This window comes from Canis lupus, chromosome 36 (genome assembly GCF_048164855.1).
Source record: "Canis lupus baileyi chromosome 36, mCanLup2.hap1, whole genome shotgun sequence".
In the NCBI taxonomy this organism is placed as follows: domain Eukaryota; kingdom Metazoa; phylum Chordata; class Mammalia; order Carnivora; family Canidae; genus Canis; species Canis lupus.
Window position 1 is genome coordinate 2335737 of NC_132873.1, and position 13926 is coordinate 2349662.

The 13926-nt window shown below is 52.4% G+C and overlaps 1 protein-coding gene across 1 annotated transcript in view; it reads right to left on the reverse strand.

Annotated features, from left to right (window-relative positions):
* The window catches only part of SGPP2 (sphingosine-1-phosphate phosphatase 2), a 100273-nt gene that overhangs the window by 53930 nt on the left and 32417 nt on the right, over positions 1-13926 (reverse strand). The window contains 1 exon segment of the mRNA XM_072812642.1: positions 6302-6460. Coding sequence (XP_072668743.1) covers positions 6302-6460 — 159 coding nt within the window.

Sequence of the window (13926 nt, forward strand, 5' to 3'; positions counted from 1 at the left end):
GTCTCTGTTTCTGGAAACCAAAGAAAACTACTTATAAACATCAGCCCGCTGCTCCTTTCATGGTATCACAGGACCAGGAGCTTCTGAGCAAACCTCAAAGCTGCTGCTGCAGGTGCAAACAGCCCCTCCCACCCCACGTACACACCTCACTTCCAATCGGGGGTCAACAGAAGCCGTGAGTTCTCAGGAGAGAGATGAACTCTGCCTGAAAATGCTCAGAAGCAGCAACCAGAAAAGCTGTCAGAACCATTTGGATAATAATTTCTTTAAAAATCATCACATTTAGGTAAGATACAGTGGGGAACAGATCTTTTGAGGTCACGTAAAAAAAATTGCAGATTTTCTGACTTGCAAATTTGCAATGTTTGCAAAGGAGAAAAAAATATTTGCAAACAAGGAAAATGTTTACAAATGAGAAAAAAAAGGCAAGGAAAAACTCAAGACAAATTTTAATTTTATTGGAGTTCAGGCAGCAAGAACCAGGTTTTCTTTCTTCTTTTTTTTTTTAAAGATTGTATTTATTTATTCATGAGAGACACACACAGAGAGAGAGAGAGAGAGAGAGAGGCAGAGACACAGGCAGAGGGAGAAGCAGGCCCCATACAAGGACCCCGATGTGGGACTCCATCCAGGTCTCCAGGATCACACCCCGGGCTGCAGGCGGCGCTAAACCGCTGCGCCACCGGGGCTGCCCAAGAACCAGGTTTTCTAAGGGCTGGTCACCTGCATAAGCTATTTATGGCCAGAGAAACTACAGGCCAGAAAGATTAGGTGCCTGAAAATAGGAATCCCAAATTCAAATGCCTGAAAGGGGCCAGGGTGGTCACAAAGGGTAAGACAATAGGGAGTGGTGAGGTCTGTGTGCAGACTAAACAGCCAGTATAAAAGCACTGAAATTCAATTTTACTAAAAGATTTGAGAGACGACAAGGAGGGAGGGCAGAAGAGGGAGAAGCAGATTCCCCGCTGAGTGTGGAGCCCGATGTGGGCCTTGATCCCAGTACCCCAGGATCATAACCTGAACTGAAGGGCAGACACTTAACTGAGTCACTCAGGCGGCCTTGAAATTCACTTTTAGATGACTTTAAGTCATATTAATGATACCATAAAGTTAAATACCACTTCCCAAAGTCTCAAACTTCTAAAAAAAAAAACTTATCTGTAAAGATCTACTGCCTTTAATCCATGGAAAATCAATAGTTGAGTATCATTTCATAACTGGTGAAAAAAACCAATTAAAAAACCAAAGCCCCCTTTAAAAAACACTCAAAAGGCAGACTTCACAGAAGAGATCATACCAATGGCTAATCAAACTCTGAAAAATGCTTTCATCTTCACTAAGACTTTATGAAATGAAAATTAGCTGAGACACTACTTTTCCATTGGGGAAATCAGCGGTGATTAAAAGAAAAATGAGGATGCACAAAGTTTACAAGGAAAAGTCAAAATGGGTACTCCCACTGGTGGTGGGGGTACTGATACCAAACGATTTCTAGGAAAATAATTTAGCAGCAGACGTCACTAAGCTCAATGATTCTATGAACTCTGCGTGTCAGGAAAAGTTCTGCTCCCTTAGGAACAAGCCAGTTGTTTCCTATGGTTGTAACTTAATCTCATTTTGGTTTGGTCAGGACTAAGTCAAAGACAAATTTGTGGCTCTACTTTGAATCAGCAGGCAACATTTCACTCCAGACCAGGCCTTTATCTCCTAATTTATCCGTACTTCCCCTAATTTTGCTTCTCCCATTTTTTTTTTCCCTTGCATCTCATTCTGAATGCCAGGAGATAACTTAAAAGAGGTGGCATATAAATAAGTAAAATGTCATAAGAACAGACAAAACGGAGCTTCCCAAGGATCAAGCGGAGTATCAACACTTGCATTGCTATTTACTAAAAGAATGGCTTGATTTAGGAAAAAGTGAGATTGTTGCCTCATGTTGCCAAGCCGACCACCATGCAGTTTCAATGTAACGGCCTCTCAGCTTTTTGAGACACAGCAATACTATTTTATAGCTTATGTATTTTTTTGGTGGGGCTGCCAGTGCACCAGAATGGAAGCCAAGAGAGGGGACGGCCACTCTGGACGGCGACTCTTCCTAAAACATGACCTACTGTATGTTTTCATGAGAATCTAGGTGGAATAGCCTTCTCTGCTCAGTGAAGTCCACTGGCCGAGTCCCGTGCCAGGTTACACACCTTGATAAGTGACAGAAGAGGGAAACCATGACTGGAGGCTCGCTGGTCTAAGGTTCCAGGGATAAAGTACCTTCGACTTGGCAAGAAAGTTCTATAAACGGCACTTAAGTAGAATTCGGAGTTCACAAATGTCATATGGGCAAACCTGAAACACATTCACAGCAAATGTGCGGAACAAGGTAACTCTGGGGGGGGGGGGGGCACCTGGCTGCGTCAGCTGGGAGAACGTGAGACTCTCAGTCTTGGGGTTTTAAGTTCAAGTCCCATGTTGTGGGTAGAGATCACTTAAAAATAAGATCTTGGGATCCCTGGGTGGCGCAGCGGTTTGGCGCCTGCCTTTGGCCCAGGGCGCGATCCTGGAGACCCGGGATCGAATCCCACGTCGGGCTCCCGGTGCATGGAGCCTGCTTCTCCCTCTGCCTGTGTCTCTGCCTCTCTCTCTCTCTCTCTCTCTGTGTGACTATCATAAATAAATAAAAATAAAAAAAATCTTAAGAAAAAAATTTTTTAAAGATAACTTTGGGCTAGTCATTTTAATGTGTAAAGCATCGGTTTTAACAGCTCTTAAGAAAATTTAAAAAAAGGGGGGGGGCACCTAGGTGGCTCTGCCTTGGGCTCAGGTCATGATCTGGGGCCCTGGGATGGGCCTTCTCCCTCCACCTGCCACTCTGCCTACTTGTGCTCTCGCTCTCCCTCTGTCAAATAAATAAAATCTTAAATTGGTAAAGGAGGATGCTTTTCATGTCACTTAGCTCTAAGAAAGGACAGCGGCGGCCGCCTCCAGCACAGGGGGCCCTGGGAGCCGGGAGGAGATCCCCTGAGCCCAACGTGATCCTGGGTGAGTTCTTTAATCCCTCTAGACCTCAGCTCCCCACCCGGACCCGGAGTGGGCTGGCAATCAGCGCCTGTCAGGGGCCTGGGCAGGGTTACAGGCGGTGGAAATAGGCAAAGGGGCCTCGCGGCGGGGGGCTACGTGCCTCCACCCAGGGCGCGGCTGTTCTTATTTGAAGCATCACCATCCCTGTCTATAAAATGGGAACACTGACACCCCACGGCGAGGAAGCCAGTGAGGGCGCAGACACAGGCGCCCGTGAAAGCACTAGAAGCCGCGCCGTGGGGGGGGGGGGGGCAGCTAGGGCCGTGACCCCGCCTAGGCCGCCCCGTGCACACGCATCGGTCGCCCCACGACCCCGAGCAACTTTGGTGCAATGACGCGGGGGAGCGCACCTGCAACCCGGCAAGTGGGGCGGGGAGGGGCTCACCCAGGAGGCGACAGGTCGGCCTAGGGGTGGCCTGGGGTCGGCCTAGGGGTCGGCCTGGGGGTGGGCCTGGGGGGGTGGGCCCGAGCATGGGCCTAGGGGTGGGCCTGGGGGGTGGGGTCCCGGGGGGATGGGCCTGGGGGGGTGGGCCCGAGGGTCGGCCTGGCGTTGGCCTGGGGGTTAGCCCAGGGAATCCGCAGGGCTGCAGCTCTGCTCAAAGGAGAGGGAGGACCATCCCGCCTCCTCCCCAACCCCCCTCTTACCCCCCTTCCCCCTTTCCCCACCGAGCCATCAGGCATCTCTCCTTACAACCTATGCACAGCACAGGGCTCCTCCCTTCTCCCTCTCCTCCCCCCCCCCACGTCTCCTCCCTACCCCACCCCACCTCTCTCCCTCCCCTACCCCATCTCTCCCTGTTCCCCCTCCTCTCGCCTCTCCCCCTCCCCTTCTCTCCCCTCACCCCATCTCTCCCCCCGCCCCCCTCTCCCCTCCCCCTCTCCTATCTCTCCCCCTCTCCCCCTACCCCATTCCTCCCCCTCCCCCGTCCCTCTCCCCTGCCTCTCCCCTCCCCCTCCCCATCTCTCCCCCTCCCCTCCCCTCCCCCATCCTCCCCTCCCTCTCCCTCTACCCCCCTCCCTTTCCCCTCCCCCATCTCTCCCCCTCTCCCCCCTACCCCGACGTCCTTCCCCATCCCAGTCCCTATGTCTCCCCTGCTCCCGGGAGGGCCTCCACCATCGGTACAAGGAACTCCAAGGAATCCACCACCTTGGGGATCCCAGCGTCCACATGGGATATGAAACCCTGAGCTGGGGGCCAATGGACCTGACCGTACCCCCACTTTTGAAAACAAGCAACAGGTCTCCAAAGCGCAGGACAACCTGCCCCTGGAAGGTTGAGCTTGTCCTTTCTGGGGCAAGGATTCGATTTGCTCGCTCTCTGACCACAGGCTGCTTGGGAAATCCTTGGAGGCACAGTGAAACAGAACCTCCCGAGATGATGGGGCGGCCTGTAACGCCCTCAGGGGACGGTTCCTCCTGGCCTGGCAGCAGCCAGCCACAGCTGCCAGCACTCGTCAGCAGTGATAAACGTGGGTCACATCGTGCGTCACATCGTGTGCGCCGCTCGGCCACCACCAGGCTTGGAAAAGTGCTGTGTGTTCACGCGTCCCCACGCACACACAGTATGTTAGCAAGTAAACGACAGGGAGCAAGCTCAAGCACGGGGACCTTGGGTGCATTTCAAGATGCTGCCGGGCCGTGTGCTTCCCCACCCCACCCCCCTGCCCCTCCGGAGGGGAGGCCCTGCTCCCCGGGTGTGCGACAGACTTCAGAGGAGCCTGCACCATCACACACACTGGCCTTTGGCAAGAAGCATAAGCTTCCGCAGTCTCAGGTCATACTGTCATCCAGGAGCTAGAATTCAGAGCAGGGGAGCTGGGGAAAGCAACCCATGGCTGTGGCTTTGGAGGGAAAAGGAGAAAAATGTCAAAAGAATTGGGGACCAAAGAATCCCAACCGTAAGCCCCAGAGACCTTAGTGGTGGAAGCTTTAGGCTGGAGCTTCAAACCAAGCCTCATACATGTGCACTTCAAGGAGTCTTTGTTCAGCTGACTTTTAATGTTTTAAAGATGTAAGCCTATATTCAAAATAAAAAAAAAAGAAGAAAGAAAAAAATGGGAGGCTTCCCATAAAAAAACCAAATCTGGCAACCCTAGCCTGTTTTGCTTCACGGCAGTCACAGGTGGTGCGGAGGGGCCGCTGCTCCCCAGTGCACCCACTGGCCACACTGGGACGCCCACTGACACCTCCCGTCCCGAGCCAGGACTTCTCTGACTTGCCTTCCCCTGCCTTAAAGCACATGTGACGTGATGGCTTCTGGCTGAGGCCGCTCTAACTTGGACCACAACTGAGAAAACCAAGCCCAGAGCGGTGGAGTCATCTGCTTAGGATCACACAGCTTCTCAGGGCAGAGCTGGCGGGACCCCAGGCTCCTTTCGCACGGCCGGGGGCTTCTGGGCCTCGGGACAGAACCTGGAGCTGGGGAGACAGCCGGGCCTGCGGCCCTGCCCTGGGGCTCCCCTGCCCAGTCAAACAGTCTGACCTTCGAGGAAGCCGTTGCTCATTAAACCGCCTTCACCTTCGCAGACTAAGCATTACCCTGTTCAAGCAACGACTTGTGGAGCCCCCCCACATGCCAGGCCCCTCGTTCTGTGCACGGGGTGGTCTTTTTTTTTTTTTTTTTTTTTTTTTAAGATTTACTTATTTCAGAGAGAGAAAGAGACTGAGCGTACACGTGCGAGCACGAGCAGGGAGAGGTGCAGAGGGAGAAGCAGACTCCCCGCTGAGCAGGGAGCTGATGTGGGGCTTACCCAGGGCCCCGGGATCGTGACCCGAGCTGAAGGCAGACACTTAACCCACGGAGCCCCCCAGGTGCCCTACTACATGGTCTTCCAAGACCACTGGGAATTATTAATTAACAGCTTCTAGTTTCAATTTTTGGTCAAACTATTAAAATCGGCCTCTTGGGAGAACGCATTTTATGCCCCTCCCTGGCTTCTCAGAAATCCTTTCTTTCTCCTCTGCACATCACATCATCTCTCTTCTCTCATCTCTCTTCACCCAAACAGAGGGGTGTGCCAATGCACATGAATCACAGGTTTGTTCATTCTTGCAAGCAAGTTGTGTTTGTCACTTTTGAATTTTTCCTATTATTTTTTTTCCAAAATAACCATATAAAAACTCAACTCTAAGTGATTAAAAAACAAAAACAGATGTGCAAAGTACTCGAATGCCAAGCAGGTAGTTGTTGCAAGAGCAGCAGCGGTTGCTGAGTAATGAGCATACTTACAACCCATACGATGATCAGCCTTCTGGATAAAAAAGGGTCAATATTCCAGTGAGTGAACGGAAGGAAGGTGATGTAGAACACTTCTTGACCCAAAGCGGCGGAAAATCGGAATAGGTAATAGTAGAAATAATTCTTCACAACATACTTCTGTACATAAGGCTGAAAGACAAAAGTTAAAAGACTCTGAGTTCCTCCGATAAGTTTTAAATGCTTCTCTCTAGAACTCCCTCGCTCTCGACTGCCAGGGCGCTTCCGTCATGTAACGACAGCATCACTGCCATCACCCCGGCCACCGCTGTTGACCATCCGCCAACCCCGACTTGCCCACGAAACACAGAAGCGGTTAGTCCTTCGGAACATGACATAACATCCAAGACAGGGTATCAGGACAAGGCACCCAAAAAGCCGAAGCCTTTTCTTCCCTTTGTACATAAAAGATCTGTTAAGACGATCTGGGGTCTAGGGTTATGGCAGGTGGAATAGTGTCCCCAGAGATCTCCCACATCCTAAGGGATCCGTGAATGTGCCGCCTCCCGTGGCAGAAAGGACTCTGCGGTGTCATTAATGATGTGGAGATGCAGGGATCACCTGGCCAGCGTGGTCCCCAGGCTCATCACCAGAGAGGAGGAGGAGGAGGAGGCAAGTAAGTCAAGGAGACGACGGGGTGAGGAACCACAGGTTGGTGGATGAAGGGTGCCTCTGGAAGCTGGAAGAAGGAAAGGGGACAGATTCCCACCCCCCGCCCCGAGCCTCACAAAGCAACGTTGCCCTGATGATGCCTCGTTTTGTCCGAATAAGAGCTGTTTTGGAATCCTGACCCCCAGAGCCGAAAGGGAATACATTGGTGGCGTTTGCAGCCCCTAAACAGGTGGTCATTACTTACAGCAGCCGTGGATAACCAGTAGGGACTTTGGAAAAATCACATGCCCATGAATATCGTTATTTGGACTGGGTCGAGTGAACCCAGTCCCGGGATGGTGTAAGCAACACAAGAAGCACACGCAGGATCTGCTGAGTCGTAATCCTATTTTCAACCATCCCTTCCTTCTCTCTTATCCTAGCAGTAGGCAGGGGGAAATAAAAGACTTAACGGGGTAAAGACAGGAATAAGCAATCTATTTTAAAATACAACAAACGCCATGAAATTAGGATAGATTAGCAACGAGGTAACACAAACATTGTCACCCTGTGAAATAAATCTAAAAAATAGAGTCCTTGGCCCCCCCCCCCCCCCCCCCCCCCGGGTGGCTCAGTGGTTGAGCGTCTGCCTTTGGGCTAGGGCGTGATCCCGGGGTCCTGGGATCGAGTCCCACAGGGAGCCTGCTTCTCCCTCTGCCTGTGTCTCTGCCTCTCTGTGTCTCTCATGAATAAATAAATAAGATCTTAAAAAAAAAAAGTTCATATGCTACTAATGGTGGTCATAAACTATATAAAAAATAACTTCAAAGCAAAATGCTGACAATGAAAATGGGAAGAAGAGGCAGCCCTATTACAGGGGTAATCGGGAAAGGGACTCTCCGAGGTCTGTATATTGGCTCCTGGTTGTTTCACACAGTGTCTGGAGTCATTGAATCCTGGCACCACGTTGCATGCATTTATTCTGCAAATATTCCTTCTGTGCCTACCACGACCCAGAACCTGAGTGGAGTGCCAAGATGAGCCACGCTTGGTCCCTGGCTTCAAGGAGACTCTTGGGGGGCAAAGAGGACCGTTTGAGGGAATGAAGGCTTAAAGGACCAATACTGTGTTGGAGGCCTTGGGAAAAAGCCAAGATTACTTTTATATTTAAGGAATACAAAAAAAAAAATGACCTTGAAAATTGGAAGAAATTAACTGTACTTGACACCATTGGCTGCCTGCCAAGTACGCATTCCTCTCTCCTAAGAGGTTCCCGGTTCTATTCCAGCATCTCTGCGTCCCCTCCAGGGTCCTGTGACTCAGGGGGAAGGTGACACTGCTCTCTGCTCCAGTCACGGGAAGTTCAAGGATTCAGCCCCAAGCCAAGGAGTGCGTGGCGCGGCGATAAGCTAGAAACTCCCGTCTCTTCGGGCACGAACGCAACGTCTAAGTGAACTCAAGTTAGGATGGTGATAGAGCCGTCCCAGGTAGGAGAGGCAATGGTCCCCAAAATGAATTAAATAAGGAAGAAGTCTATGGTCTTGCCTTTCTGCCAAGATACTATGGCTGGAACTGCAGGACGAGGACCAATAAAATCAAACTGTGACACATAAATGACAAACTCCTCTCTCACTCTGATAGGAGGGCTGATCTCGGCTTCTGTTCCATAAATGCACATCCGACAGGCCTGTCCTTGAGGCAAAGCCTGTCACAAGCCCTTTTGTACATAAACTGTATCTTAGCCTGCGGCCGCCGTACACCCAGTCACCCCGTAACCTGTCCCGCCTTGAAGCTTTACGGGGAGAAATTTCCCAAACTGTGAAAAGGGAATCACACTCCTCCCTTGTGTCATTTCATGATACCTAGAGGTATTTTTTTTTTTAATTTTATTTATTCATGAGAGACCTGGAGAGAGAGGCAGAGACACAAGCAGCGGGAGAAGCAGGCTCCCTGCAGGGAGCTCCACGGGGGACTCGATCCTGGGATCTGGGGTCACGCCCTGAGCCAAAGGCAGATGCTCAACCACCCAGGTGCCCCTCATGACACCCAATGTCATAGGACATTATACACACTCCGCCACAACCATTTCCCTACCCTAGAGACGTCCTGGACACCAAGTTCAATACCTCAGTCCTATTAAATAACGGCAAGGCCGTGGGGCTGACAGCAAACCTCCCAGGGTGACCGACTATTCGCGCGAATCTGTAGACCTGCCTTTCACCATCTCTTAGGAATTCTCCTTTTCTGAGGAGAGCTAGAAATTCTCTAAATCTTCTTAGGAACAGACGCAGCAAAAGGGAAACTAAAAATACCAGCGCCTATATAGGACACCCAAAGGAGTTTCTAGAGGACATCTCTGAATATGTAACTAAGCAGCAGGAGAGCCAGCACCGGCCTCCAGATCCTTGGGAACTAGATGTGCCTAAGCAGAAGCCAGGTGCTTGTCTACGCAGAACAAGAGTCCACGGCGACGGACTTCAGCACAGCTTTGGGAATAATGAGAACGCCAGTGTCTGTGCTGGTCCCACTGGGAACGATGAGAGGGAGCGGAAGCAGGGGAGTGGACACAGAAATGGGAGAGGAAGCCAGGGGCAGGGGGGAGACTCAAAGCTGGGAGGTGGAGACCAGGTCCCAGGCCCCTGCTTCTCTGTTTCTGTAGGACCAGCCCCTCACGGGGCCCGACAGGCCAGCCTGGGCCACGGTCTCTGGGCCACGGACCCAGGGGGCAGGGATCAGCAGCTAAGTTTTTAGACAAAAGATCATAAAGGCAGGGGGCACCTGGGGGGCTCAGTGGTGGAGCGTCTGCCTTTGGCTCAGGGCGTGACCCCGGAGTCCAGGGATCGAGTCCCACATCGGGCTCCCCGCAGGGAGCCTGCTTCTCCCTCTGCCTGGGTCTCTGCCTCTGTGTCTCTCATGTGTCTCTCATGGATAAATAAATAAAATATTTTTAAAAAATCATAAAGGCATCGAATATTTAGGTGGGTGGAGAGCTTCTTTCAGAAATCAGGTACTTCCCCACATGCCCCTCGTGGGCCGTGAAGCCAAACGCAGAAGTTTCTAGTAAAGAGGGAGGATAAGATGGAAAGGACCCCATGTCCATTATCACTAACTGGAAAACGTCACTGACATTCGTATTTGTGTGTTTTGCTTATTGCTTTATTTTCTGGAAAGCTAAGAAAACAAAAAGTGTTTCCATGGGTACAAAAAACAAAACCCCCCCCCCCCATTTTTTTAGGTTCCAATTTCCTCTGCCGCCGTCTCCTCCGGTGGGGCTGCTGGTCAGGGCCTTCGGGAAGGAGGAGAGCTGCTCTATTTTGCCGGTAACGGTGCAGCCCGTGTTCCCCGCAAGGCTCCTTCGATGCAGAAATAAGTGGGGAGGAGGGGAAACCAGGCCGGCTGGCCGCTCCCGGGAAGAGGAAGAAGGCGCGGATCCAGGGCTCTTGGCTCGGCTCTGCACCCCCTTCGTGGACACCCGACCTGGGTTTGTGAGTACTGCACGGGGAGGACGGGGAGGACAGGGCCGGGCCAGCGGCGGGGCAGGTCGGGCCCACCCAGGCAGCAGGGGGCGAACCTGAGCAGACTGGGCAGCTGGCCCTGCACCCGGGCTCTCACAGGACAAATACAAGGAATTGCTTTTAGCAAAACAATATGTGACCTTGGGAAGTCGATTCGCCTTTCTGCACCTCAGTGGCCTGGGCTGCAAAAGATGGGGTTGGATTAGCTCAGTAGCTTTTTAATATATATATATATAATAAATAATAATAATAATAATAATAATAATAATAATAGCAGGTAGGGAAAGGCCCCTTAAGGAGAATGTTATCCCAGGGCCTATTACATAAAAGAATACTGGGCTAGCAGGTTGAAAGGGAGGGGAAGCCTAGCAGGACCCCTAATGTCAGGCCAGGCCATGCTGCACCCCAAGTCTTTCTCTGGAAGGTCTCCTGGAAACAGGCCAGAAATCTGTTTGAAAACGGCTGGCCTTCCTCGGTGTCGGATCGCACACACCTTTCTGTAATCAACCTTGGGCCCTGAGGACACTGGCTACGGGTATGCCGACCTTGAGGCCTTTAAAGGATTTGATAAACTCGGACCAATGTCATCAAATTTTTATTCATATCAGAGCTGTACACGCGACTGTTTTCCAAAGGTCAGGGGTGAGGCAGTCCTCTACCTCGACAAAGCCCGAAGGGCTCCGCGTCGGGCCACGAAGGCTCCAGGAAGGGCACGTTACATGCCAGTGGGAGGAAGCCCATCTTCGAGGGCTGAGGGAGGTCAAATCTATATGGGGTAGGGCGTGGTCTTCCTTAAAAAATAACTTTAAGGCCCAAAGCTCTTTTATAAAACACACCAGACAGCAGCATTCCCTTCAGCATGGCTTTTTTAAAAAAGATTTTATTTATTTATTTATTTGAGAGAGAGGGAGAGAAAGGATAGTGAGAGAAAGCATGAGCAGGGAGGAGAGGGAGAAGCAGATGCCCGGCTGAGCAGGGAGCAGGATGCAGGGCTCGACCCCAGGACCCTGGGATCGTGACCTGAGCCCAAGGCACGCACCTCACCGACAGAGCCCCCCAGGCGCCCCAACCACGGCTTTTCCTCAGAGGATTTTTACAGGCTGATGGGAAAGAAGCCACCGAACACAGAGCGGATGGCCTGGAGAGACGAGGCCCCGAGGTCAGGAGCACAGGCTCCAGAGCTAAGGGCCACCACACGCTACCTGACTCGGGTCACACCAACGACCTGACCCCCTGGGCCTCAGTTGGTCCTCCTGTAAGTGGGAACAATAACACATTTATCACCTAGGGACGCCGGCAGGATCCACTCAGTATTGCTGATGATGCACGCGGAGCCCGACAGACAAAAAACCGCACTGCGGGCCGCAGGTGCTGATGCAAGCAGTAAAGATGCCTCAGGAAATGCCTCTCAGGTCTAAGTATGTGCAGGTGCATCACCTGCATCTTATTAAAAACGCAGCTCGTGATGTAGCTCCCGTGGGGCAGGGCCGAGCTTTCTCCGGAGCTCCCAGGTGGGGCGTAGGCCACCCCGTTGCCCAGCCACGGGCCGTGCTTCGTGTAGGAAGGCCAGCCCCCCGAAGAATGTTAAAGTCAAAGCCAAGCTCTCAGATTTAATCCTCTCAGTGGGTGTTTAGGAGCAGAAGGTAGCGTGAGCAACGCAACAGGTAAAAATGCTGGTGACAAACCAGAATGTGACGGCGGGGCCCAGGGATGATCCTACAACACTGAACGTAGGAACTGAGCCCAGACGAGCAGCTCGGTGGCAGGAGGTACCAAGGGGAAGGCACTGGAAGAGAGGCCCCACGGAGATCGCAGCGGGATTGTGAAACCAACTGATTAGGAGGAAAGAAGGAAGCCATCTCGTGCTCCTTGCCTTCCTTCGAGAAGCGTTTGCATAAACTCCTGAATGAGGAACCCAATATTAGTTAAGGAGTCCTGAAGTCTGGAGAACACTCCTCACCTCTCAGACCATCACAGTGAAGACCAGCAAGCCCTATTTCCCTACAAAGAGCCTTTGCACCGCTCTCAGAATCCTGCAGGATCCTGGGTTGAAAACAAGGTTCTCTAAGGTCTGCAGTGGGAGCATCTGTCCTCGCCTCATTCTCTGTTAAAGAGGAAAAAGCGATTTGCTTTATTATTATTTTTTGAAAGGAAAGATAAAAACCAAGAAGGAAATATCCCATATATCCTATTAAGATCAATGGTTTTTGGAAGTTGATTTTTTTTAACCCAATTTGGGAACTTCCTTGTCGTTCCTAGTCCGATCTGCACTCCCACAGCTGCCCCCGCCCGCTTGTTCATCCGTTTGCGGGGAAGCCTCGTGACAAGGCCCCGGGACTGTTGCCCACGACCGGCTTGGGGCTGTGGGGTGCGGGGGGCGGCCGGGGCGGCCAGGGTATTCGTCACCTACGGATCCCGGAGCCTCCCCGACAACGCCTTCCGTGCCTGGGGCAACGTCCCGAAAGGCAAGATTCGGGGCTAAGCGTCCACTGGCCCTGCGGCCGGGCCTGGGGTGTCCGGCCTGGGGTGTCGGGGAAGCTCGGGCCCAGAGCCCCGGGCGGAGGGGCCCAGGGAGCGCGGCGCCGCTTTCACCGGAATCTACGACTCGCAGAGGTTCGGTCCCGCCACCTCCGAGGCCGGGTTTGGGGGACCTGCCACGACCACCGCGGGAAGCTTCATGCAACACTCGCTCTCTCGAGGCCTGTGAGACGCTGGCCGGGCGAAGGCCCCCCCCCCCCCCCCCCCGCCCAAAGGCGACCTGAAACCTGCAGATCTTTCCTACACAGAGGCCGCGTCTACGTGGACCGACCGTGATGCAAGGTTGGCAGTGGGCGAGCGAGCGACACGGGGACCTCGAAGCAGGTGACAGGTGCGTGCTGGGGCTGCCCTCCGAGGGGGTGAGTGGAGCCCGGGGGCGAGGTACGTGGTTCCTTGGGGTCTGAGGGGGCAGAAAGCACTTAGTGAAACGCCCGAAGTGGGGACCAGGCACGTGGCGGGGAGGGTGGCCGCGGGGAGGCACCGAAACAGTGGCGGGGGGACAGCAGGGTCTGACCCACCTGACAAGACGACGAACACATTTTGGCTCAGAAAGAGTGAGAAGAAGCCCTGCTTTAATTCTTTGGGTTTGGGGTTTCTAAAATTTCTTAGACCTCAAGGCAAAATACCATTAATAAGCCGCGCTGCACTTAAATTGGGAGGGGGCGGCCCGCTGCTTCCACAGCCAGGGAGACACGCGGTTTTCCCGGAATTCACACCTATTTACTAATATGCTTCCATCACTTCTAATTAACTATTTTTTAAATTTTTTTTTCATTTATTTATGATAGTCACACACAGAGAGAGAGGCAGAGACACAGGCAGAGGGAGAAGCAGGTTCCATGCAGGAGCCCAACGTGGGACTCGATCCAGGGACCCCAGGATCACGGCCTGAGCCGAAGGCAGAGGCTCCACCACTGAACCCCCCCGGGTGCCTCTATTATTATTTTTTTTAGG